The 23,714-nt window shown below is 44.8% G+C and overlaps 1 protein-coding gene across 1 annotated transcript in view; it reads left to right on the forward strand.

Annotated features, from left to right (window-relative positions):
• The first annotated feature begins 589 nt into the window (after window positions 1–589).
• EVL (Enah/Vasp-like) overlaps window positions 590–23,714 on the forward strand; it is a 140,782-nt gene continuing 117,657 nt past the window's right edge. The window contains exon 1 of the mRNA XM_043922428.1: window positions 590–1,110. Coding sequence (XP_043778363.1) covers window positions 1,106–1,110 — 5 coding nt within the window. The 5' untranslated portion in view covers window positions 590–1,105. The remainder of the gene's footprint in view (window positions 1,111–23,714) is intronic.

Genomic DNA, 23,714 nt, shown 5'->3' on the forward strand with positions numbered 1-23,714 from the left:
CTCACTGGCTCCGAGCAGGCGGAGCCCACCGCAGGGCGGGGGGAAGATTGAATTCTCCCATCAAGGTCAAGGACGCCGAAGCTCTCCGCTTCCTTTGTGGTTGGGGGAGGCTCCGGGCGAGGGGAAGGAACGCCGCGCTCCAAGCGTCCCGCGGACGCCCCGCCCACTTTGGCCCCGGCCCTCCTCCTCGGCCCCGCCCCTCAAGGCTCGCGTGTACTTCTAAGCCCCGCCCTCGTCACATCCGCCAGTTCCGGCCAGGCCCCTACCGAGCTCCTTCTCGCCGCTCAAAGGCACCCTTCCTTCGAAGCCCCGCCCCTCTCGGCCAGACCTCGCCCCTAGCCCCACCCCCTAAGCCCGCCTCGGCCCTCCTCCTCGGTCCCGCCCCTCAAGGCTCACGCGTTCCTCTAAGCCCAGCCCCCGCCACATCCGCCGGTCCTGGCCAGGCCCCTACCGAGCTCCTTCTCGCCGCTCGAAGGCACCCTTCCTTCGAAGCCCCGCCCCTCCCGGCCAGGCCTCGCCCCAAGCCACGCCCCCTAGATACCGCCCCTCCCCTCGAAGCCCCGGGCTCCGCTCTGAGGCGCGGGCTGTGGGGCCCCGCGCCTTTTGTGTGGTGTTTGGGCTGCCGCGCGCGCTTTCCCCTCAGTCTCGACTCCTGGGCTGAGTTCGCGCGCGCGCGCGCGCGCGTACTCGCACGCTTGCCCGCCTCTCCGTCGACGGTCTCGCAGCCGCCCGCGCCCGCCCGGGGACTGCGCCCCGAGTCTCGGGCGGGCGCGCGCGCTCCCCCTCGGCCGGCGGGACCTGGACGGCGCTCGCCCCTTCCCCTTCTTCTCCCTTCCCCCCAACCCCCGGCGGCGCGCGCACACGGCGGCCCGGGTACGCGCCCGCCAAGATGGCAGGGGCCGGGGCCCGGCTGTCAGGCGCCGCCGCCTCAGCCCGTCCCCGCAGCTAGCGGCCCTGAAGCCCGCCCCGAGAAGATGAGCCCCCGCTGCCCCCCGCAGCCCAGCGAGACGCGGAGCCGCCGCGCCCGGGGCCGGCTGCCCCGCTAACGCCCCGCGCCCCGCGCCGCGCCCCCCGGCCCGCGCGCCCGCCCGCCCCGGCAGCGACAATGAGGTGAGTCTGGCGGGCGCGTGGGGAGGCCGGGCGGGCGGCGTGCGGAGCGCGGGGAGGGCCTCAGGAGCACCGGGGGTGGGGGGGCTTCGGGGACGCTGAGAGGGTCTGGGGGAGTCGGCGCGGGCGGCGCCCGCCTGTGCAGCTCGCGGGAGGCACTCGCGGGGGGCTGGCGACCGGGTGGGGAGGCGACCCCGCGGGCGTGTGTGGCCGCGCCGGGCCCCGAGCAACCCCCCTACTCTGGCCGCCCTCCCCCGGACTCCGTCCCCTCGGCCTCAGCCGCCCTGTGCCGCCGCCCCGAGCTCGCACGTTAAGGGGTCGCGTCCTTCCACCTGGAGCTGCTCGCCTGACTCTGCTCCCTTTTTCTCGTCCCCATTTCCTTTCTTCTTGCACGCCACTCGAGTGCAAGACCCACAACGTACCATTCTGTGGTTCATTACCCAGCCAGGGGGGATTGATGGTTATCAGTTCGAGAAAAAAACATTGCCAGCACCGGGAACTCGAAATTCTCTCTCTGCGGAGGTCACCCAATCCTGACTTTTGTGGATAATCACTTCCTTGCCTTTTGTCTGTGTAATTTTACCTTCCAAACATATATCCCATAAACACTATAGTGTCTTTAATTTTTGCCCGTTTTGTGATCTTTATATAAATGAAATACTCATGCAATGTATATTCTTTTGTGTGTCCGGCTTCTTTCACTCAAGATGTTTCTGAAATTCATCCATTACCTCCTAACTGTTGCTCATTTTTATTAATCTGTCGTATTCCATTATATGAAGATACTGCATCTTAACCATTCCGCTGTTTGAGGACATTTGTTTCTAAAACGTTAGCCGCTCAGTCGCCTCCGACTCTTTGGGATTCTATGGACTGTAGCCCTCCAGGCTCCTCTGTCTTTGGGATTCTCCAGGCATGTGTACTGGAGTGGGTTGCCATTCCCTTCTCCAGTAGATCTTCCCCACCCAGGGATCAAACCTGGGTCTCCTGCATTGTAGGCAGATTCTTTACCGTCTGAGCAGTAGAACTTCTAGGTCAAAGATACCTGTATCTTCCAACTTTAAGAGGTAACACCAAATTTCTGAAGTGCCTGTACCAGTTCACACTCCTTCCAGCAAGTGTATGAGAGTTCTCCTGCTTTGCTTCCTTGCCAACACGTGGTATTGTCAGTCTTGAATTTTAGCCATCCTAGTGATTGTGCAGGCAGCCTGGTGAGGTATCCCATTGTGGTTTTGGATTATGGTTTCTTGCAGATTGATGAGGCTGAACATCTTTTTATGTTTACTTGATATCTTCTTTTATGAAGTATCTGTTCAGAAGTTTTTGTTTGGGGTTTACACAGCTTTTTCTTCCTAATTTGTGGGAGTTCTCTGCCAAAGTCAAGAAGATAGTTTCCTATAACATCTTACTGCCCTGCCTTTCAAAGTAAGATTCACAGTCCACTTGGAAGTGACTTTTGTATAACTTGTGAAAAGGGGGTCAATTTTTTAATTTTTACCAGAACCATTTATTCAGCACTGTTTATGAAAAATGTCATCTTTCCCCCATAGCTCTGCTGTGCCACCTTTGTCATCTTCCAGTCTTCCATTTGGAATCATTTCTTTCCATCTGAGGAATTCCCTTTAGAATTTCTTTAGTGCAAGTCTGCTGGTGGCAAATTCTCAGTGTTCACAGATTTCATTATTTATTCTTCATTGAAAAAGATTTCTTGAGATATCATTCCCATATCCTAAAATATACCCATTTAAAGTATACAGTTGGGTGATTTTTAGTATTTTCATACACACACACACTTGCAGTATTTTCGCAGACTTATGAAACCATTGCCACAGTCTAATTTTAGAACAGGTTCCTCCATTTTAGAAGGGTCTTTTCAGTAGTTGCAAAATTCTTGGTTTACCATTATTTTCTTTTAACAATTTAAAGATACCTCATCGTTTCTGACAAAGATTGTTTCTATTGAGAAGTCATTTGTTGTTCTTTGAAAGTCATCTTTTTCTCTGACTATTTAAATTTTTAAAAAACTTACTTATTTAAAAAAATACTTATTTATTTGGCTTTACTGGGTCTTAGTTGAGGCACATGGGATCTTTGATCTTCATTGCAGCATGCAGGACTCTTAGTTGTGGCATGTGGGATCCAGTTCTCTGACCAGGGGTCAAACCTGGGCACCCTGCATTGGGAGCATGGAGTCTTAGCCACTGGACCACCTAGGAAGTTCATCTGGCTGCTTTTGAAATGTTCTCTATCTTTGGTTTTCAACAGTATTTTCTGTGCTGTATGGATTTTTTTTTTTTTTTTTTTTAAGAGTAACATAACTTAGGGCTTCTTGAATCTTTGGCTTCATGTCTTTCATTCGTTTAAGTCTTGTGCCAGGAGGACTTCATATATTGCTTCTCTCACTTTTCCTTCTAGCACTACAATCATATGCATTAGGCTATTTCACTGTGTCTCTGTGTCTCTTAACCTTCCTTCTGTGTTTGCTGTCTCTTTTCCCTTCATTCTGGATCTCCCCTCACTTATCTTTCCTATCACTTGAGTTTTTAATTTCAGTTATTACACGGTTTTTGGTTCTTTAATTTCCATTTGGCTTTCTTTTTATAGTTCTTTGTATAGTTTCCAGCTATCTGCCAAAATTATCAGTGTTGTCTTTCATCTCCTTGAATATAGTATGTGTAATTCTTGAAATTTGTCCCATTATGACAGTATTTGTAAGTCATTTCCAATGTCTGTTTTCCTTGTCTTTCATTCATATTATCTTGTCTCCTTATGTGTCTAATTGTTTTTGCTTTTTAATTGGTTTTGTTTTAATTCTGCTGGACATCGGATTTGCAAAATTGTAGAAAGTAATTTGCCCAAGATGATGTTTTTGTCTTCCAGAGATAATTCACATTTGCTTTTGCCAGACAAATGGGGCACTTATAACCTGGAGTCACTTTGGTGCAGTCTCAAGGATTGGGATGTTTCTACCTGTTCTGCTGACCTTTAGTGCTAGTGTTCATCTCTTCTCTAGCCCTGTTATCCCCCAACCCAACACCATGCTTTTAGGATTCCCCCTAGAGTTGGCAAACACCCCCAGGGAAAAGTAGCCCCAAGTACTGATCTCATCTCCCTGAGCATCTGATGTCCCTTCTTCCTTCAAGCCTCCAGGCAGACTTGTATTTTATTTTCCCCCTGCTTTTCTAGTTCTTTCCAGCTGGAGGATTGTTCTGACTTACTGAGTTCATGTTTACTGGACGTGAGTCTCTGATGTGGTGGCGCTGGTAGTGAGGGACCCGCCTGCCAATGCAGGAGAACTAAGAGAATCGAGTTCGGTCCCTGGAGCGGGAAGATCCCTGGAGGAGGAAATGGCAACCCACTCTACTATCCTTGCCTGGAAAATTGCATGGACAGAGGAGCCTGGTGGGCTGCAGGCCATGGAGCTGCAGAGTCAGACGTGACTGAAGAAGCTTAGCATGCACACAAAAAGCCCCTGATGTTGGGGGCGGTTTGAGTCAACATTAGGTTTTGGAGGAGACTTAAGCTGTCAGCTTACAGAAGCTGTGGAGAATAACACTAGTATTTTCTTGTGTTATAACTATATTAGAGCATTTCAGTTTGTGAAATGCACTTAGGATCAAGGTAGCTTTAAGAATAAATCTTTATTTCCTTTTAGCAAGTAATTAGTTGGAGAAAACGGCAGATCATTACTGTAAAGCAAAGGAAGCAATTGCTTTTTCTCCCTTTTAGTATTCATTTCTTTTTTCTGTCTTGATTTCCTTCATTGTTTGATAAATCTGCTTGACTAGAACATTTTATTTTTTGATCTATAATAGAATTCTCACATCCCATTTTGGGGGATCAGATGACAAGTCATGGATATAGAAATGAAAGTTTTTAAATACTTTTTCCAAAATGAGTCATCCAGTTACCCTTTTCCTTCATGGATTTTTTTTTTTTTTCTTTTAAAATGCTGCTAACAGTTTGACATGGTTCTGTGTTGCAGACTGTTTGTAGGTAAACATCTATATGTGTATATTTACATGTGCCTCAAATACTAGGCTTTTGCAAATGGACCTAAATGAATCGAGGGGGTCTTTTCATTATCTTTGTTGTCAACTCATTTAATTTAGATATTTATAAGCAGTATGGCTCATCTGTGAAAATCCTTTTGTTTAATGTGGAAATTTTTTAAATGAAAATGTCGTATTTTTCTTGCTAGATAATCTCATGGGAGTGCACAGATTGCAAAGGGTCAGAAATGAAACCTCTGAACTGACCCTCTCCAGGAGTATCTTAGAAAGGCGTAGGGCTGGAGATGCATTCTAACAAATAAACTGAACATCTGAGGCACATATCCATATATTGTAGTAAAAAGTTGTGTTGAATCAGTTGACTTGGATAATTAAGGCTGTGTCTGAGATTTTCTTGGGCTTCCCAGGTGGCACTGGTGGTAGAAACCCACCTGCCAGTGCAGGAGACTAAGAGACGTGGGTTTGATCCTCGGGTCGGGGAGATCCCCTGGAGGAGGGCATGGCACCCACTCTAGTACAGTATTCTTACCTGGAGAATTCCACGGACAGAGGAGCCTGCCAGGCTACGGTCTGTAGGGCAAAGAGTCGGATACTCAAGTAACTTAGTATATTGAGTTTTTCTTAATTTTCTAGACTGTTGCCTGAATTCTTATTTCTTTTTTTCTAACAGACCTTATGTATTCTCATATCTTTATTCAGAAATCATCTTTGGAGGCCTTACCGTTGTCTGGTACTGGTTTAGATGGAAAGAAGGAACCAAACCTCCTCCCCCAAGTAGTCCCCATCCCTAAAAGATTTACAGACACTTATAGACCCCTTTCCGAATCCTTTTTCTACTTTGAAACAAAAGACACCCACATATACGGTATATAAAATATTTCTGTTTATATACTTTAATCATTTATCTCTTGGGAAGATTCTCTTCTGTGAACATTTTCCCTACCTGCCTTTTATCTTTTAAAGATTTGATATATAGAAGTTTAAGATTTTTTTATGTTATTAAGTCATTTTGTTTGGAATTTTTCTATCTTTCTTACATGTAAGATAGCATTTGTCTAGAAGTTTGGGAAGTATTAAGTTGTTTTCTGTTTTATATATAAAATTTCGAGAAAGTGCGTTCTTCAAATTGTCTGGAATATGAGGTAAAGATTAAAACTACATTTGTTCTTCAGAACTGCTGATCAGATACTTGATTATGTCAGTAGATACGTGGCAGAGTTACCAGGAATGTTGAACGGAAGTACAAACATGTGGATCCTCAAATCCACTCCAGCGTGCGTGGTAACGTTTTAAGGAGCATTACCTTCAGAGCTCAGACGTGTGTATATCTGTGTGTGTCCCTGCCAGCGCCAGCCGTGTGTGTGTGTGGTGTGTGTGTGTGTGGCATGGTCAGCCTCCCATCACCAGGGCCCGCTCTGTGTGTGTGTGTGTGTGTGTGTGTGTGTGTGTGTGTGTGTGTGTGTGTGTGTGTGTGTGTGTGTGTGTGTGTGTGTGGCATGGTCAGCCTCCCATCACCAGGGCCCGCTCTGTGTGTGTGTGTGTGTGTGTGTGTGTGTGTGTGTGTGTGTGTGTGTGTGTGTGTGTGTGTGTGTGTGTGTGTGTGTGTGTGTGTGTGTGTGTGTGTGTGTGTGTGTGTGTGTGTGTGTGTGTGTGTGGCATGGTCAGCCTCCCATCACCAGGGCCCGCTGTGTGTGTGTGTGTTGGTCAGGCTCCCGTCTCACTGGTCTGGTTATATGCCGGGGAACGGTCTCCTCTGGGCCAAGGGCACCGTATCCGTTTGGAGTTCTGCAGAGTGCAGTGCGCTCATAGGGTACAGCGTGAGCAACCCGGGCGCAAACATGGCCTTCGTATCACAGGGAGCCTGCCCTGGCTAACACGTTGGAGTCCAAGTACCTCTCTGAGCTCGTTGCTGCGGAATAGACAGGAGCACACCTCCAGGTGTCTTTGGAAGTCACCTCGGGAGACCAGCTGTGGAGCTGCGGTGCCTGTGTGTGTGTATCTTTAGCTCTCCTCTCTTGTCCTGTCTGCGTATTTTTAGACCTATGTCATTACCATATTTATCTTGTGGGTGATTTTTTTTGTTGTTTTTTTGTTTAGTATTTACACTTTGGCTGTGCAGCACGTGAGATCTTACTTACCCTATCAGGAACTGAACTCAGGCCCCCTGCAGTGGAAACTCGGAGTCTTAACCACTGGACTGCCAGGGAAGTCCCTGAGTGATAATTTTTAATATAAGCAACATCATCTTTGTATTGAAGCAATGTCATTTTTAATTTTGCTGGTTTGGTACTTTTGTTTGTATCTAGTCACATAAATATTAGAAATTTTCAACTTAGTTTTTTAAGTTGCACCTGAATAAGCTACATGAAAATAAATTAAACCAGCATTGTTTCACAGGAAGATTTTTTTTCCCTTTAAAGGGAATCTGTCTTCTGCCAAGTTTGAACCTTGCAGTAGACTATGATTTTGATGACTGTTAGTTGTTAAGTGAATATCACAAATGCTTGAGTAGTGCAATAACAACTTAAAGAAGAGGCCCTCCAGCCAACGTCTGGGTGAGGTGGGAAGGACAGTGGTCCACTCAGCAAACAGCTGTTTCCCTTTCCCAACCTGAATGGAGAAGACCTTATAGAAATGACTTCTATCAGCAGTTCTCATTTTTTTCTGGTTTAAGTGGGACTTCCCTGGTGGTGTAGTGGCTGAGACTCTGCGTTCACAATGCAGGGCGCCTGGGTTCAATCTCTGATCAGGGAACTAGATCCTATATACCACATGCAGCTAAGACCTGGCACAGCCAAATAAATAAATATATTTTTTAAATGCAATTATATTGACTGTGGAGAATTTGAAAAAATAGAAAGTATAAAGAAGACAAAGTCAGCATTGATCCTACTATTGAAGGAAGGATAACCCATTAAACATGAGGATATAGTTCCTTTATCTTTTCCATGTGTGAGAGTGACATTTTCACAAAATTGATAATGTACTCTGTATTTGTATTGGGAGTTTTTGCATTTGACATGTATGCATTTCCCCTTTGTTATTAATGTTCTTTGAAAACATGTAAAATGGCTGAGTAACACTGTATCAGAAGAATAATGAACAATGTATTCATTATCTGAATAATGTATCAGATGATATACCATAGTTTATTTACCAGTACCAAGTTTGGGACAGTTGGCTTCTTTTTAGAATATCATCATTGTTAACAACATGATAATGACTGCACATAAGTCTTAGAGTACATCTCTGATTATTTCCTTAAAATAAGGTAGCAAAATAGTATTACTGACACCAAAGTCTGTTGATATATTTTATCAGAATGTAAATTTTAAGCAAGAAAGAGAGAAAGATAGTGTTAATGAAAGGAACTTTATTCCTGGTCTTAAGTTTAACTAGGAGGTTCCTCTCCCCAAAAGTTTAAGGATTAGAAAATGAATTAGAAATAAATGGTGTGGTTGCACCTGTTCGCCAGTGGGGGGAGCCCTGGTCCTGAGTCCCCTGAAACAACTGTGTATGAAGGTGGATTGTCTGTCTTTGTCTTTAAGGCTGTGTGAAAGACGTCTATTCTTGGGTTTGGACTTAAAGTAGGAATGTGAATGAACTTTTTTAAAATATTGATTTAGGCCACCTTTTATCTCTTGTATTCTAACCAGCCTGGGTTTTAACATCTAATAGACCTGGATTCTGCCCCAGAGCCACTCTTTACCAGCTGACGAACTTGGTGCAAATTACTTAACCTTTATGACCCTCCACTTTTCTCAAATATAAATGAGGATAATCCTGCTTCCTTCTTAGGTTTGGGAGGCTCAAAAAAGAATACATAAAAAAGTTCTCACTGTATGATGTTCAATAAAAGTTAGCTGTTTACCTCCCCCAGCTCACCTTGTTATGTCTGTGAGGAAGGTAAACCCTGGAAGATCTGGGACAATTCTGATTTCAGATATTCTGCCCTTTTGTCAGATTGCTGCCTAACTTATCTACCATAGGTGATAATTTTTTTGCTTTAGAAACCACAGTTGCTATTGATACTTCAGTTTCTAAAAATGATTCAGGGACATTCTCTATAAAAGACACAAAATAGAACTACTGAAATAAAGACAAAACAGGCATATTGTTTTGGGGTAGAGAAGATAATTGTACTAAGAAAATGTAGAACAGTTACTGCAGTTGAGCAGTTGACTGTGAGATTCACGGAAGTGGTGGTAGAAAGGACAGTGGGAGCCGATGGGACATGTGTTCCGAGTGTCTTAGAGGAAATGGACACCGTCCCTTACAGGGGCCGGTTTTGGGAGCCTCTTACCTTCTCCAGTCCTTCCCCTTGCTGTGTATTTGCCCTGGGCGCGCGCTCCGTAAAGCGTCCAGCACCTCACACACTCTCTGGGCGCTGTGCTCCATCCTGGGCTCTCTGTGGAGCTCTCTCTGCCGCTCTCATCTAGTTTCCATACTCTCTCACGGGATCCTTAAATCAGCAGAGGTCTGATGGACCAGCTCACGAGTTGACCCGAGTTCAGCTACTTCCTTTTCCTCTTCACCTTGCTCAGCGCCTAGCCTTCAAATCTTACTGAAATGTCACCTCCTCAGGGACGCAGTCCTTGACCCCTCCCCTGACTAAAGGAGGGCCCTTTTTTGTTTGCTCTGTGGGATTCCATGTTTCCTCTGCTGTTACTCTATAATTATTTACTTGCCTTTTTCAGCCTGTGCCTCACAGACGGTTACACCTACTTCGATCTCTGTTGGGTCCCGAGAGCCTCGTGCTGTGCCTGGTGCTTGGCAGATGCTTGATGAATATCCATGCTGCCACTTGCACCCCGAACGGGCAGTAAATCGTGACACTTATTCTGCCTCATCATGGTCCCTCCAAGTGCAGCATTCCGGGCAGCTCCCAAATGGGAGACGCCGGCACCCCAGATGGAAACTTTCATTATGTGCTCAGTAAATTACTGGGGTGACGGCGCTGTCATCTGCTGTTTCCACACTACCGCCAGGAGACAGGGTTTGTTTACTGATGTGTGGATGGCTTCTTTTTTCCTTTTTTTTTCTTTGTAAGGACATTGTACACTGTAACTCTCGGTGTCCCTGGTGTTTCTCAAACTTTAATGGGCGTAGGAATCACCGTTTGTCCTTCCAAAATGCAGACCCCAGGCCCCATTGCTGGGGACGGAGGAATGCTTTTCATAAGCATTTTTTTCTCTTTTTATTAATAGAATCTACATGTTAAAGCAGCTTTAGACTTAAGGAAAAACTAAGCAGATAGAACAGATAGTACAGAGAGTTCCCATTCATGTATCTTCACTGGTGCCGTTTCCACTGTTAACATCTTACATGGTGCATTGGTTGTATTTAGTGAACTACTGTTGATAACAGTATTAATAGCTGGAGCCCATAGTTGTTTGTTTGACCTAATGCCCTTTTTCTGTTCCATGGTCTCATCCAGAATACCACGTTACATTTAGTTCTTAAATCTCCTTAGGCTCTTCTGTTACGGTAATTTTTCAGATGGTCTCTATTTTTTGATGATCTTGGCTATTTTGAGATGTACTTACTTAGGTATGTTGCAGGATGCCCTTCTGTTGGAATTTGTCTCGTGTTTCCCTCATGGTTGGCCTGGGGCTGTTAGTTTGGGACAGGAAGATCACGGAGAAAGTGACGTTCCGTCCCCCGTCGCAGAGGGTGAGTACCTGCAGCACGCTTTATCACTGTGGACGTTGACCTTGATCACCTGGCTGAAGCGGTGTTCGTCAGGTTTCGTCCTTGTAAAGTTACTCTTTTACTCCGCTTTTCATACTGTCGTCTTTTCAAAACAGTCTTTGTTCATGTTGTTGTTCAGTCACTAAGTCGTGTCTGACTCTTTTGCAGCCCCATGGACTGCAGCCTGCCAGGCTCCTCTGTCCATGGGATTTCCCAGATAAGAATACTGGAACGGGTTGCCATTTCCTATTCCAGGGGATCTTCCTGACCCAGAGATTGAACCTGCATCTCCTGAATTCTTTACCACTGAGCCACCAGGGAAGCCCAGTACTGTTCATAGCCCATGCTTAAAGAGTAGGGAATTATGATCCTTCTGATGAATGGTTTTTAAATTTTAATAATTAATGTGTATTAGAAAAAAAAAATCACTGCATCAAATTAGTGGTATTTTAACTGAGTTCTCTAGAAAACTACCTAAGATGAAGGCTCTTGTGTGTTTGGAGGAGAGCATAGGATTGATATTTGGGGGAAGGAAGGGTGATACATCCATTAGGTACCGTCTCCATTTGGCAGAAGGGTGCCCCACATGGCATATATTGCCCCTGCTGGTGCTCTCAGTGGGTCCTGAGAGGGCACACGTGGCAGGCAGCTCTCTGGGGCCACAACAGATCCCCCCCACCCCCAGGCAGGCACTGGACACAGGTCAGAGCCTGGACAAAACTGGTTGCCTCAGGGATGGCTGGAATAAAAATAGTTAAGGCTGGAGGAGCTGAAATGATGCAGACGAGATGCTTAATGCACGTGACTTTGCAGGTATTTCTTTTTTCAATATTTTTTTACTTTACTGACTCTTGATTTTCAGTCATAGCTAGCTAGAAAGTTTTCTATGTCCCCAGGTTGAATTCACCTATGTTTTTTTTTTCTAGTACTTGTATTGTTTCTTTTTTCTTTTCAAACTTTTAAATCTTTGATCCACTTGGAATTAAATATATGGGTTTGAGAGCTAGATCCAATTTTAGCCTTTTCCATCTCGTTTTTCAGTTATCTCAGCATGGCTTATTAAAAATTCCATTTTCTCCCAGTGTTTTTAGATTCTGTCCTTTGTCATATTTAATTAATTTGACCCATTTCTGGAGCTTCCTTTATGTTCCATTTCGGTTCAGTTCAGTTCCTCAGTCGTGTCCGACTCTTTGCGATCCCATGAATTGCAGCACGCCAGACCTCCCTGTCCATCACCAACTCCTGGAGTTTACTCAAACTCATGTCCATTGAGTCGGTGATGCCATCCAACCATCTCATCCTCTGTTACCGCTTCTCCTCCTGCCTTCAATCTTATTTTTCATTGGTCTGTATTTATTTGTGTGCCAATATCTCATTTGATTAAAGAGGCTCTATTGTGTGTTTTAATATTTAGGAGGGCTAATACGCTTTTACTGCTTTAGTAAGTTGATTTTAGAGAAAATGACCAATTAATAGCATGCATGTTAAACAGACAGGACAAAAATCATGGCCAGATAGTGCTTTAACCCAAAGGAACAAATCCAGAATGGCATGATTCAGGCATCTGAATGCCCCTTGGGACAAGTTCTCACTTAAAATGTGGCGTGTGTGGCTTTTGAATATGCATCCGAGGAGGCATCTGTGAGCCTGGAGTCAGTGTGAGGCTCATGTAGAGTCAATATGGAGTCAGTGTGAGGCTCAGCAGTCAATGTGACCCCTCGGGATAGGACTGTCAGCACAGCCAAGGCACCCTTAACCTCAGCCACCCTCTCTCCAAAGTATGAATGAAGCTGGTTTATTTTGGAGGGTTTTACCTGTAAAAAAATATTCATTTGTCAAACCATAGAAAATTAGATTCAGAAACTTAGAAATTCTCTAAGTCCAGTGGTTCTCACTGGGCATCAGAAACAGTTGAAAAGGCCTTCTTCCCCACCCCCTCTTCCCTTGCCAGGGCCCTGCCTTAGAGAGTCCATTAATCTGAAATAAAGTGTTTTGTTGTTGTTACTTTATTTAAAATCTCTTAAGTATGCAGCCAGAGTTGAGAACTGCTGACCTAGTCCTGAGATCAAGACTGGGTGTGGTTTCTTTGAAAGGTGGTAAGTGCTGGATCATTGAAAAAGCAAGAGAGTTCCAGAAAAACATATATTTCTGCTTTATTGACTATGCCAAAGCCTTTGACTGTGTGGATCACAATAAACTGTGGAAAATTAGGAAAGAGATGGGAATACCAGACCACCTGACCTGCCTCTTGAGAAACCTGTATGCAGGTCAGGAAGCAACAGTTAGAACTGGACATGGATCAACAGACTGGTCCCAAATAGGAAAAGGAGTACGTCAAGGCTGTATATTGTCACCCTGCTTATTTAACTTATATGCAGAGTACATCATGAGAAATGCTGGACTGGAAGATGCACAAGCTGGAATCAAGATTGCCGGGAGAAATATCAATAACCTCAGGTATGCAGATGACACCACCCTTATGGCAGAAAGTGAAGAGGAACTAAAAAGCCTCTTGATGAAAGTGAAAGAGGAGAGTGAAAAAGTTGGCTTAAAGCTCAACATTCAGAAAACTAAGATCATGGCATCTGGTCCCATCACTTCATGGGAAATAGACGGGGAAACAGTGTCAGACTTTATTTTTTGGGGGGCTCCAAAATCACTGCAAACGGTGATTGCAGCCATGAAATTAAAAAATGCTTATTCCTTGGAAGGAAAGTTATGACCAACCTAGGTAACATATTAAAAAGCAGAGACATTACTTTGCCAACAAAGGTCCATCTAGTCAAGGCTATGGTTTTTCCAGTGGTCATGTATGGATATGAGAGTTGGACTGTGAAGAAAGCTGAGCGCTGAAAAATTGATGCTTTTGCACTGTGGTGTTGGAGAAGACTCTTGAGAGTCCCTTGGACTGCAAGGAGATCCAACCAGTCCATCCTAAAGGAGATCAGTCCTGGGTGTTCATTGGAAGGACTGATGCTGAAGCTGAAACTCAAATACTTTGGCCACCTGATGTGAAGAGCTGACTCATTGGAAAAGACCCTGATTGGGGACAGGAGGAGAAGGGGACGACAGAGGATGAGATGGCTGGATGGCATTACCGACTTGATGGACATGAGTTTGAGTAAACTCCGGGAGTTGGTGATGGGCAGGGAGGCCTGGCATGCTGCGATTCATGGGGTTGCAAAGAGTTGGACACGACTGAGCAACTGAGCTGAACTGAATTGAGGTGCTCAGTAAATGTTTGCCGACTAGCGCATGAGCCCCCTATGTCTCAGATGAGAAACAGCTCGTTTCTCAGACTCCAGAGGCCTTGCCTCGGCCACATATATTGTGTGTTTAGTCACTCAGTCGTGTCCGACTCTTTGCAACCCCATGGACTGTAGCCCACCAGGCTCCTCTGTCCATGGGGATTCTCTAGGCAAGAATACTGGAGCGGGTTGCCATGCCCTCCTCCAGGGGATCTTCCCAACGCTGAGATTGAACCCAGGTCTCCCACATTGCAGGCAGATTCTTTACCATCTGAGCCAGGGGCATGGAGCTCAGATTTCTTATTTTTTCACTCTTCTTCACCCATGGTTTCCTCTTCAGTTACAGGCCAAAGTAGGCAAGAGCATTTGCTCTCTTGATTCTCGAGTTCATTTTTATGACCTCAACCCCAGTTCCTCCTGTTCAGTACAGCAGAAACTTGAGAATGAGCCTTAGACTTTGTAGTGAGAGAATTGGACTGTGCTGAAATTTCAGCCTGTGTTCAGTGTCCGCCCACCTCTCGGTGGGGATCAGGGAGGGGCCGGGAGGAGGAGCAAGGGCCCAGGGAATGGCCTTCCTGTGTATGTTGTGTGTTGGGCTCCAGGTCTAGGGGTTTACAGCTCCTAGGTTCCAGCTGTGTCATTTATTGAAGCAAGCTCCATGCCTCCCATTCCAGCCATAAGGTCTGTTGGATTTTAGATTACAGGGCATGATGAAATTAGTTTTGATTGATGCTTTGTTTTAATTAGGGCTTTATGGTTTTCTGTTAGTCAGCAGCAATGCCAGCTCTGTTTTCTCACACTCCAGATTGCTTCATTGCCTGATTTGGTTAGTTCCCTGGGAAAAAACTCAAATTTCAGAACTGTAGAAGTTGTAGAAGTCAACTAGAGAAAACTCGAATTAGATGATGAGTATTTTGTTAGAAAGTTGCTGTCTGGTTCAATTTTGGACAAGGCTTTTGTACTGGATTGGGAGTTCTACTTCTGGCAGTGTTCTATCAGGTCATTTAGACCTAAGTCCTACTAAGTACAAGACAAATGAAAAGTTGAAAAAGAATTGTCAGTTTGAGGGCATAGGAGAACCACAAGGCAGAAAGAATTTTCAGAGCCAAGGTGTAGGTAGACGGTTGTCAGGTAACCCTACATATGGGACCATTTCTTTCCTTGAAGCAATTGTCAGTGCTGAAATTGTCAACTGAGAAGATGATTAGAGCTTTAGGCAGATTCATGGGACAGGAAATTTTTTTCAAAGTTGGTGCACACCGTTGCTGAGGAGGGGAAGCCCTAGTAAACACCCCAGTTTTCCTAAGGACTCTTCTTAGGGACACAAGTGAACTGGACACAGACTGGCCCTCTCAGGAGCTGGAGTACTGCTTTGTCTCATCTCTATATCTAGCTAGATTAAGGTGACCTGGAGTAGTTTGTGCCTGTGACCTACCTGTGTCAGAACAAAAGCAGATCCTCTAGGAGCCTGGAATAATCTGTGCACTTCTCATCTGCAGTGACTGGCATTCAATCAAGAATTATCAGATATATGAGAAGACTTAACCCAAAACGAAGGGGAAACAGACAGTAGGAATAGACATAATGAAATAATCAGATTTGGATTTTAAGAGAAATTTGATTAGTATATTTAAGGAGCTAAGTTGTGTTTAACTTTTTCTTGTTCACCATGGTCATTTCAGCTTAGAGACTGAGACTCCTGGACAAGAGGGTTTATAGTTTTCAGTGGAGGGCCAGTTGTGAACAACTGTGGCTGTGTGTGGCTGCCAGTTGTCCTTGGGCATATTTGCATGGTTGTAATCATCGTTGTTTAATCCTCTACTATGTAGCTTTGAGGTAAGAGAGAAGAGGTAACAGCTTTGAGGTAAGAGAGAAGAGGTAACAGCTTTGAGGTAACAGGAGAGAAGTTAGAATAATGATCATAGGCATTTAGATCTTAGAACCAGAAGAGCCCCTGGAGGTCAGTATTTGGACTCTTTTGTTTTTATCTTTGAGAGACATGTACATTGTTGAGCTTGGCTTAGGCAGTGTGAACACACATAGATGTTATTTTACACGGTAGAGCTGATGTCAAACACTTAATGAAAACATCATTTCAGTCAATGTGAATACCCTTTTCTTGCCCACGCCACACAGCTTGTGGTATTGTAGGTTTCCCAACCAAGGATCAAACCTGGGCCCCCAGCAGTCAGAGTACCAAGTTCTGACCATTGGACAGCCAGGCAATTCCCTAAATGTGACTACTTTAAAAATACTTTAGAATTTTAAATTTATTACTGGAGTAAATGTGAGTTTTGTGTTGTTTTTTTTTTTTAAGTATAGACTTCTCTTATAAATACATGACTACTCTTTATCTATTTTCGTGTAGCATATCTGCTTAAAAATTTACTTGAAAGGTAGATTTTGAGTACTTGAAAGGTACTAGGGATCGGGCAAGTGAGAGTTGGGCCTTGAGTGTTAGTATGTAGCCAGGAAGGGGAGGATGGGGCATCTGAGGTGAAAGTGCCAGAAAACAGGCATGGCCAACACAGTGTTTATTTATTTGTTTATTTTTTGGATTTGTAATGGGCTTGACTAGGGTCTTTTATCTTCTGTGTTGGTTCTTCCGTTTTGGAGTTCTTTGTACCGGTTTATTATCGCTTGAAGACAATGGCCTGCAGGGCCTTTTTCATTAACTTAGTTTAATGTCCTCAGTTCTTCAAGTTGTTCATGATTTATCTCTAATTAGTCCTTTTGAGGGCTTCCCTTTCACTGAGCTCTGACCCACTGACGTCATTAGTGAAAGTCCCTCAGTCATGTCCGACTCTTTGCGACCCCGTGGACCATCCATGGAATTCTCCAGGCCAGAATACTGGAGTGGGTAGCCTTTCCCTTCTCCAGGGGATCTTCCCAACCCAGGGACCAAACCCAGGTCTCCCGCATTGCAGTCAGATTCTTTACCAGCTGAGCCACAAGGGACATCATTAGCATTTAAAAATTTAAATTCTCTAACATTAGCCTGAACACAGAAAAATGTTGGGCCTGGCACTCAATTGAAACCCTTTAGACAAAACAGAAACACCACACTTGGAGCCTCTGTGCCGTAAACAGATGAAGATCAAATGTACCCATTGGCACTGCGTTCTTGTGCTAGCTGAGATTTCTGACTGAGCATCTTTAGGGACTCCCTATCCTAGGAAGAAGGAAAATGCCCTCCTGGATCTGTGTCAGTGTGTAAGTGTAAACAGCACGCTGAAGGCAGAGTCCCGGCTAGAAGAGGTCCCCTCGCGGGAGGAGAGCGTGAGGTGCCCTGGAGTGTCCGCACCGTGGGTGGGAGGCAGGCCGCGCACCTGGGGACCGCACAGGCGCGTAGAATCATTCTCTGAGTTTTATCGCGTTCACTGTGCTGATTGCCGGGCTGTGGGTAGAAGACATGGTGATCCACACATGTAGCTTATCGCCAAGAAGCTAGAGCACAACCTCACACTCAGTGAGTCTAAAACTAGACTCACTACTACTGTCTTCATGAGGAGTTGGTTTTTGACAAAGATGCCAAGACAATTCAATGGGGAAAAACAGCCTTTTCAGCAAATGCTGGGAGACCTGATTATCAACATACAGAGGTTGAATCCCCTACTTCCATATACAAAAGTTAACTTTTAGATTGTGAACTTAAATGTTGAAGCTAAACCGTTTCTTTTGAATATGTCTTTATTTACTTACGTGTATTTTGGGCTGTGCTGGGTCTGCATTGCTGTGGGAGGGCTCTCTCCACTCTAGTTGCGGTGCGGGGGCCTCTCGTCGCGGGGGCCTCCACGGATGGCTGAGTCCCTGCGGCTGGGTGCTCCAGAACGCAGGCTCGTTGGTTGCAGCACGTGTGGACTCGGTTGCCCCTTGGCATGTGGGATCCTCCCAGACCAGCGTCCTGTGCATTGCAAGGCAGATTCTTAACCACTGGACCACCAGGGAAGCCTGCTAAAACTCTTTTTTTTTTTTTTTGTCATGTTTACATTTTTATGAAGACATAAAATGAAGGTAAAAACCAAAGCACAAATCTGAAAGTAGGTTTAAATCAGGCCTTACTTACCTCACCAATCTAGTTCAGGATTGGAGCATTTCTTTGGGACTTCCTAAAACTTTCTTATAGGAGAAAATATGAGTAAATCTTGAGTCTGGCAATGTTTTTTAGATGTAACACCAAAACACAAGTCATAAAAGAAAAAAAAACTGGATTTCATCTAAATTAAAAATGTGTGCTGCAAATCATACTGTTAAGAAAGTGAGAAGACAGCTCACAGAATGTAAGAAAGTACGTGATAAAGGATTTACATCTAAAATACACAACGAAGTCTTCCAACTCAGTAATAAAAAGACAACCCACCTTAAAAGGGGGCAAATGATTTAAATGGACACTTCTCCAGAGAAGAGATACACATGGCCAATAAACACACGAACAGGTGCTCAGCATCATTAGATACGAGGAAGTACAAACCAGACCACAGTGAGGTACCACTGTACTGTCACTGGACTCAGAAGGACAGATGAGGGCTTCCCGGGTGGTCCAGGGGTAAAGAATCTGCCTGCCAATGCAGGGACGCAGGTTCTGTCCCTGGTCTGGGAAGATTCTGCATGCCTCAGAGCAACTAAGCCCGTAAGCCGCAGCTGCTGAGCCCTTGTTCTGGAGCCTGTGCTCAGCAACAAGAGAAGCCTCCGCAATGAGAAGCTCGGGTCCCTCAGTCAAGAGTAGCCCCCGCTCTCTGTAACTAGAGAAGGCCTGCTCGCAACAGTGAAGATCCAGCACAGCCAAAAATGAATTTTTTTTTTAATAAAAGGACAACTAATAACAAATGTTGATGAGGATGTGGGTAATTAATCTTCACACATGGGGTAAGTGTCTGTGTAGATAAATATCATATTGGAAACCTCAAACACTGCCTGGGGAGAATGTACAGTTGCTTTGGGAAACAGTCTGGTAGTTCTTCAAAATGTTAAAACATAGTTTCCGTATGTCTCAGCATTTCCATGTTGAGGCATATACCCAAGAGAAATGAAATGTACCTCCATACAATACTTTACATGAATGTTCATAGGAGATTTATTTGTAGTAGCCAAACAGTGAAAACAACCTAAATGTCTCCGTCCTTATGAATGGATCAATAAAATGTGGTACAGTGGGATATTATTCAGCAATAAAAAAGGAACGAGGTGCCCATACTCATAAAACATGGATGAACCTTGAGAATATTATGCTGAGCGAAAGAAGCCAGTTACAAAAGACCACATACTATATGACTCCATTTATATGAAATGTCCAGAAGAGGCAAGTTTGCAGAAACAGGAAGTAGGTTAGTAGGTGCTGAGGTTAAGGGGTGAGAATGGGGAGTGGCTGCTGATGGGTATGAGGTTTTTGTTGGGGGGGGGAGGCTGATAAAAACATTGTAAAATTAGATTGCAGGGATGGTCACACTGCCTTGTAAATATGCTAAACAGTCATTGAATTGTGTGCTTTAAATGGGTTACTTCTATGGAATAAAAATCTCTTTCTAAATAAATCTGCTAAAAAAAAAAACAAAACTGAACGCACTGCTCTCCTTCCCAGACTTTTCTTCCAGAATCCCCATTCTCAGTGAGCTGTGAGCTGTGGCCCAAACTGAAACCTGGAGGCTTGATGGAATCATTCATTCCCTCCCCCCAGATCCAGGTGGATGCGTCATTATCATTTCTTCTTCCTTAAACCCTCTTTTGTCTGTTCGCTTTTCTCCAGAGCTGTGATACTGACATAAACAGGTCTTCATCATTATTAAAGTGCCATAGTCACATTCCACTTTCCTTCTTTACCTCTTTAATTGTCTCCTTGGTATTTTGTTAAATTGTCAATACTCAACTCTGAGTTAATATTCTCTTCCTAAGTTTCTTCAGAATGTTTCTGTGTCTTTCTGGATAAAGTTATAACTTCTTAGCACAGGGTATAAGTCTTGGATGAACTAGGCTCTCTCTGCCTCTTAAGATTGGTTTCCCCTGTTCTCCATGTTTATAAGGAACCTGCCCTCTCATGTTTTTCGTATGTGATAGTCCTTCTGATTGTAATGCTAGTTTCAAGTGGTCTGCCGGCCCATGTGGCACCATGTGGGACAGCACAGATTATGGAATTTCCATGATTGCACCGTAAGCACTCACTAAATGAATGAATCCTCACTCAGTAAATGTTTCCTGAGTAAATGAATGTGCTCATAGCCATTTTCTGTGACAGGAATTCACCTGGCGTCTGCTCTGACAATGTTGGTGGCTAGGTGTTCCCTGGGTTATTAGGTTACTGGCCCAGCCCTCGGCGTGTCTCCCTTCTTACATCCAGTGTGTATTTGCTTCTCTGAAGAACGTCTACTAACTGACCCACGTCCTGCCTCGTCCATGACAGCACCCGAGTTACTAGGCTGTGGCGGTCGTTTCCTCGACTTTGCCCCGGGTGAAACACCTCGCTCTTGGGCTGTGTAGGACAGACTCTGGTTTGTCAGTGGTTCTCACACGTTGTCGACTCCAGCGATGAGGTGGCTGTGGTGAGACCAGTGCAGAGTTCAGGGCTTGACCAGCTCCCTCTCTGATAGGTGTGTTTCAGGTTGTGCAGCCCTGATTGCTGTGAGTTTCAGAATGTGGCACAAGTCCAGTGAGGAGGCAGTAGCAGCCTGAGAGAATTATTCACAGAAAGTACGTTGAATAAGCTTAAGATTCTTCAAGCTTTTTTTGGAGGGGAGCATTTTCTGTCACTGAGTTTGTGACAAGTAAATTCTTGCCTGAAAGTATTTCTTGCTCCACTGCTATTAAGGCATCTCTGTTTTTAAATCACAAAAATAGTTGATCATAGTAGAAAATTTAAAGGCAATGGGTCAGCAAAAATAAGAGGAAAAGCAGTCTCATCACGTCACCCAGGAGGGTCACTGTCGACTTTCTGCTCTGGGTCCTTTTCTTCTGACCACACGTTAAAAAAAGATGTATATCTTGTGGATTTGTTCTGTGCGTACAGCTTTGTAGTCTTTTTTATTTACCAGTGCATCCTGTTTAATGGCATACTTGTGTTGTGAAATATTCTAGAGCTTAGCTTTTTTCAACATTTTATTATGAAAATTTTCAGACTTCAAAAAATTGAATTATCCAGTAAATGCATATATTCCTACCACCATTCCACTATATAAGCTTTGTCACTTCTCCATCCATTTACCCACCTATCTTCCTGTCGGTCCACATTATTTCTTTCAGAAGAGTTTATCTTGTAACACTTTGCTAGTATTTTGTTGACGGGAGGTCTAGATTATCTAACCAGTCCTCACTGTTGGATATTTAGGTTCTTCTCCATATATATTATGGTTGTTCTCTCATTGTTGAGTTTTGAGATTTCTGGTTACTCATTCTGAATATAAGCCATTTATCAGCTCTGTAATTTCCCCTGTAGCTTGCCCTTTCATCTTCTTGGTGGTGTCTTGAAGCACGTACGTCTTTTATTTGGATGAAGTCCAGCCCACCAACACTTTCTTCCCTGATCCTTCTCTGCCCAACTCAAGATCTGGGAGATTTTCGCGAATGTTTTCCTCTAGAAGTTTATAGTTTTAACTCTTACACTAGGTCTGTGACCCACTTAGGGATCTGTGAGGTAATTCTTAAGTGTTGTATCAAGGTAAGGGTCTCTGTTCATTTTTTATACAGATTCTCCATTGTTTCTTCACTGTCTGTTGGAAAGACTGTCCTCTCCCCGTTGAGTTGCCATAGCACCTTTGTGGCAAGTCATTTGTCTACTCTCATTATTTGCTACAACATAAAATAAACTTCTCGTTTTTATTTTATTCTTTTTTTGGTGGCTTAAACAGCAGGCCGTTATTTCTCATCGTTGTGGAGTCTCGGGAGACCATCTGTTTTTTCTTCCTTGCCTCTGCCCCTTTTGACTTCACTCACCAAGCACTTTGGAAACAGTGCCCCTGCCATGGCGGCTGCCACCCTAGTTACTGATGACAGATAGTAGAGGTGGGAGGGTGTTGTAGAGAATCGGGAGGAGGGGAGCGGTCCTGCTTCTTACCTGCTCCCATCCCCCAAGGTTGGTTATTTATTTGGGAAAATAAGTGATAACTGTTAAGAGTGCCTAACTGGTGAAAATTTCGTAAGAACCACGATTGAGTAGATGCTTTAACTGTGGAGAAAATGTCGTCTAGCATGTACTAGGATATCAGCAAAGTTCAGAAAACTTTCTGAAGACCAAAAGTTTCCTCTACTACTCTCTCTTTTGAAGTCAGCTTTCTCGGGGCAGTAATCTAATCCTGTTTTATAGTTTGTGGAAATACGATTAAATGTAAAAGTGCAGCTTAGAAAGATCTGAACTTTGCTTCACCATTAATGTACTTATTAATGAGAAGGATAGCAGGGACTTCCCCAGCAGTCCAGTGGTTAAGAATCCGCACTCCAGTGCAGGGGCTCGGGTTCGATCCCTAGTCAGGGACTAAGATTCTGAATGCCACGGGGCAGCTAAGTCCATGCACCACAGCTAGAGAGCCCCGTGCTGTAATGAAGATCCTGTGGGCCGCAGCTAAGACCCACTGCAGCCAAATAAATAAGTAAAATGTTTAAAATGGTAATAATAAAGGGTAGCAGTAGCTTGTATTAATAAGTACTTTTCACATGCCCTCCCTGTTCAACACTGAAGCATCGTCTCTTTATCTTCATGGTTCTCGAAGAAGGTAGCTTAGGTGCTGCCACGTTCTCTCTTCATGCTGGGGAGCCTGGGCACAAAGAGACCAGTGAGCTGCCCGCGTGGTAGGCCCCGGCAGGCCCCAGGTTTGAGAGTCCCAGCCTGGTACAGCTCAGACCCAGCAGTGCTGGAGCCCCAGACACTGTGTAACTTGTGATCCTTGCCTTCGGTTAGTACGCGATAGTCCCCATGTTTTTTTATCACATTCATTTTTTTCAAATTGGTTGTAAACATAATTGTCTACCTGAATGTAGCTCTGTTGGCATTTCTTGTGTGGCTAATGTATAACGGATTGGCTTCTCATTGAGTATTTCAACCTTTGAGGGAGTTGAGAAGCAGAAGGAAAAGACAGTTCAGTTTCTTGTATCGGTTGCTGTTCTTGCCTGAAGGGCAGGGTGATGGTGTCCTGTACATATTAATCAGCGCGTAGGCTCATCCCTTACGTGTAACAGTCATGACCTGGAGATTGGGGGGTTTACTGCCGCAGTTGGGCTTATGGTATATTCTCAGTGTCCACTGACCTGGATGCTGGGAGAGGAAAGAAGGGGTTAGGACAGGGAGGGTTTAGGGAGCAGGGATGAAGTAGGGTTGTCATGGAGACAGGCTAAGGATGGACGCAGGAGACCTGGGTTCTGCTCGTGCTCACTGGTGGTCTTGGTGAATCATTTCTCTCCTCAGAGCCTCATTGTCAAACGCTGATCTATCTGTGAAAGGAGAGGATCGAACTAAATGATGTCCAAGGCCCATTACGGTGCGGCTTCTGTGGTTCTGTGGAGCTTTCTGACTCAGAACAGAGCTCTTCAGGGTGCCGGACATCCACAGTCAGGGCAGAATAAGTCAGCATGAGGTGATCAACGGGAGGAGTGAAGGAAGCTGCAGACTCTGCTCCTGGGCTCAGCCTCTGGCCTGACCCCGATGAAGCAGGACAGAAGGCCTGCTTTCTTCTCC

This window comes from Cervus elaphus, chromosome 13 (assembly GCF_910594005.1).
Source record: "Cervus elaphus chromosome 13, mCerEla1.1, whole genome shotgun sequence".
NCBI classification, from domain to species: domain Eukaryota; kingdom Metazoa; phylum Chordata; class Mammalia; order Artiodactyla; family Cervidae; genus Cervus; species Cervus elaphus.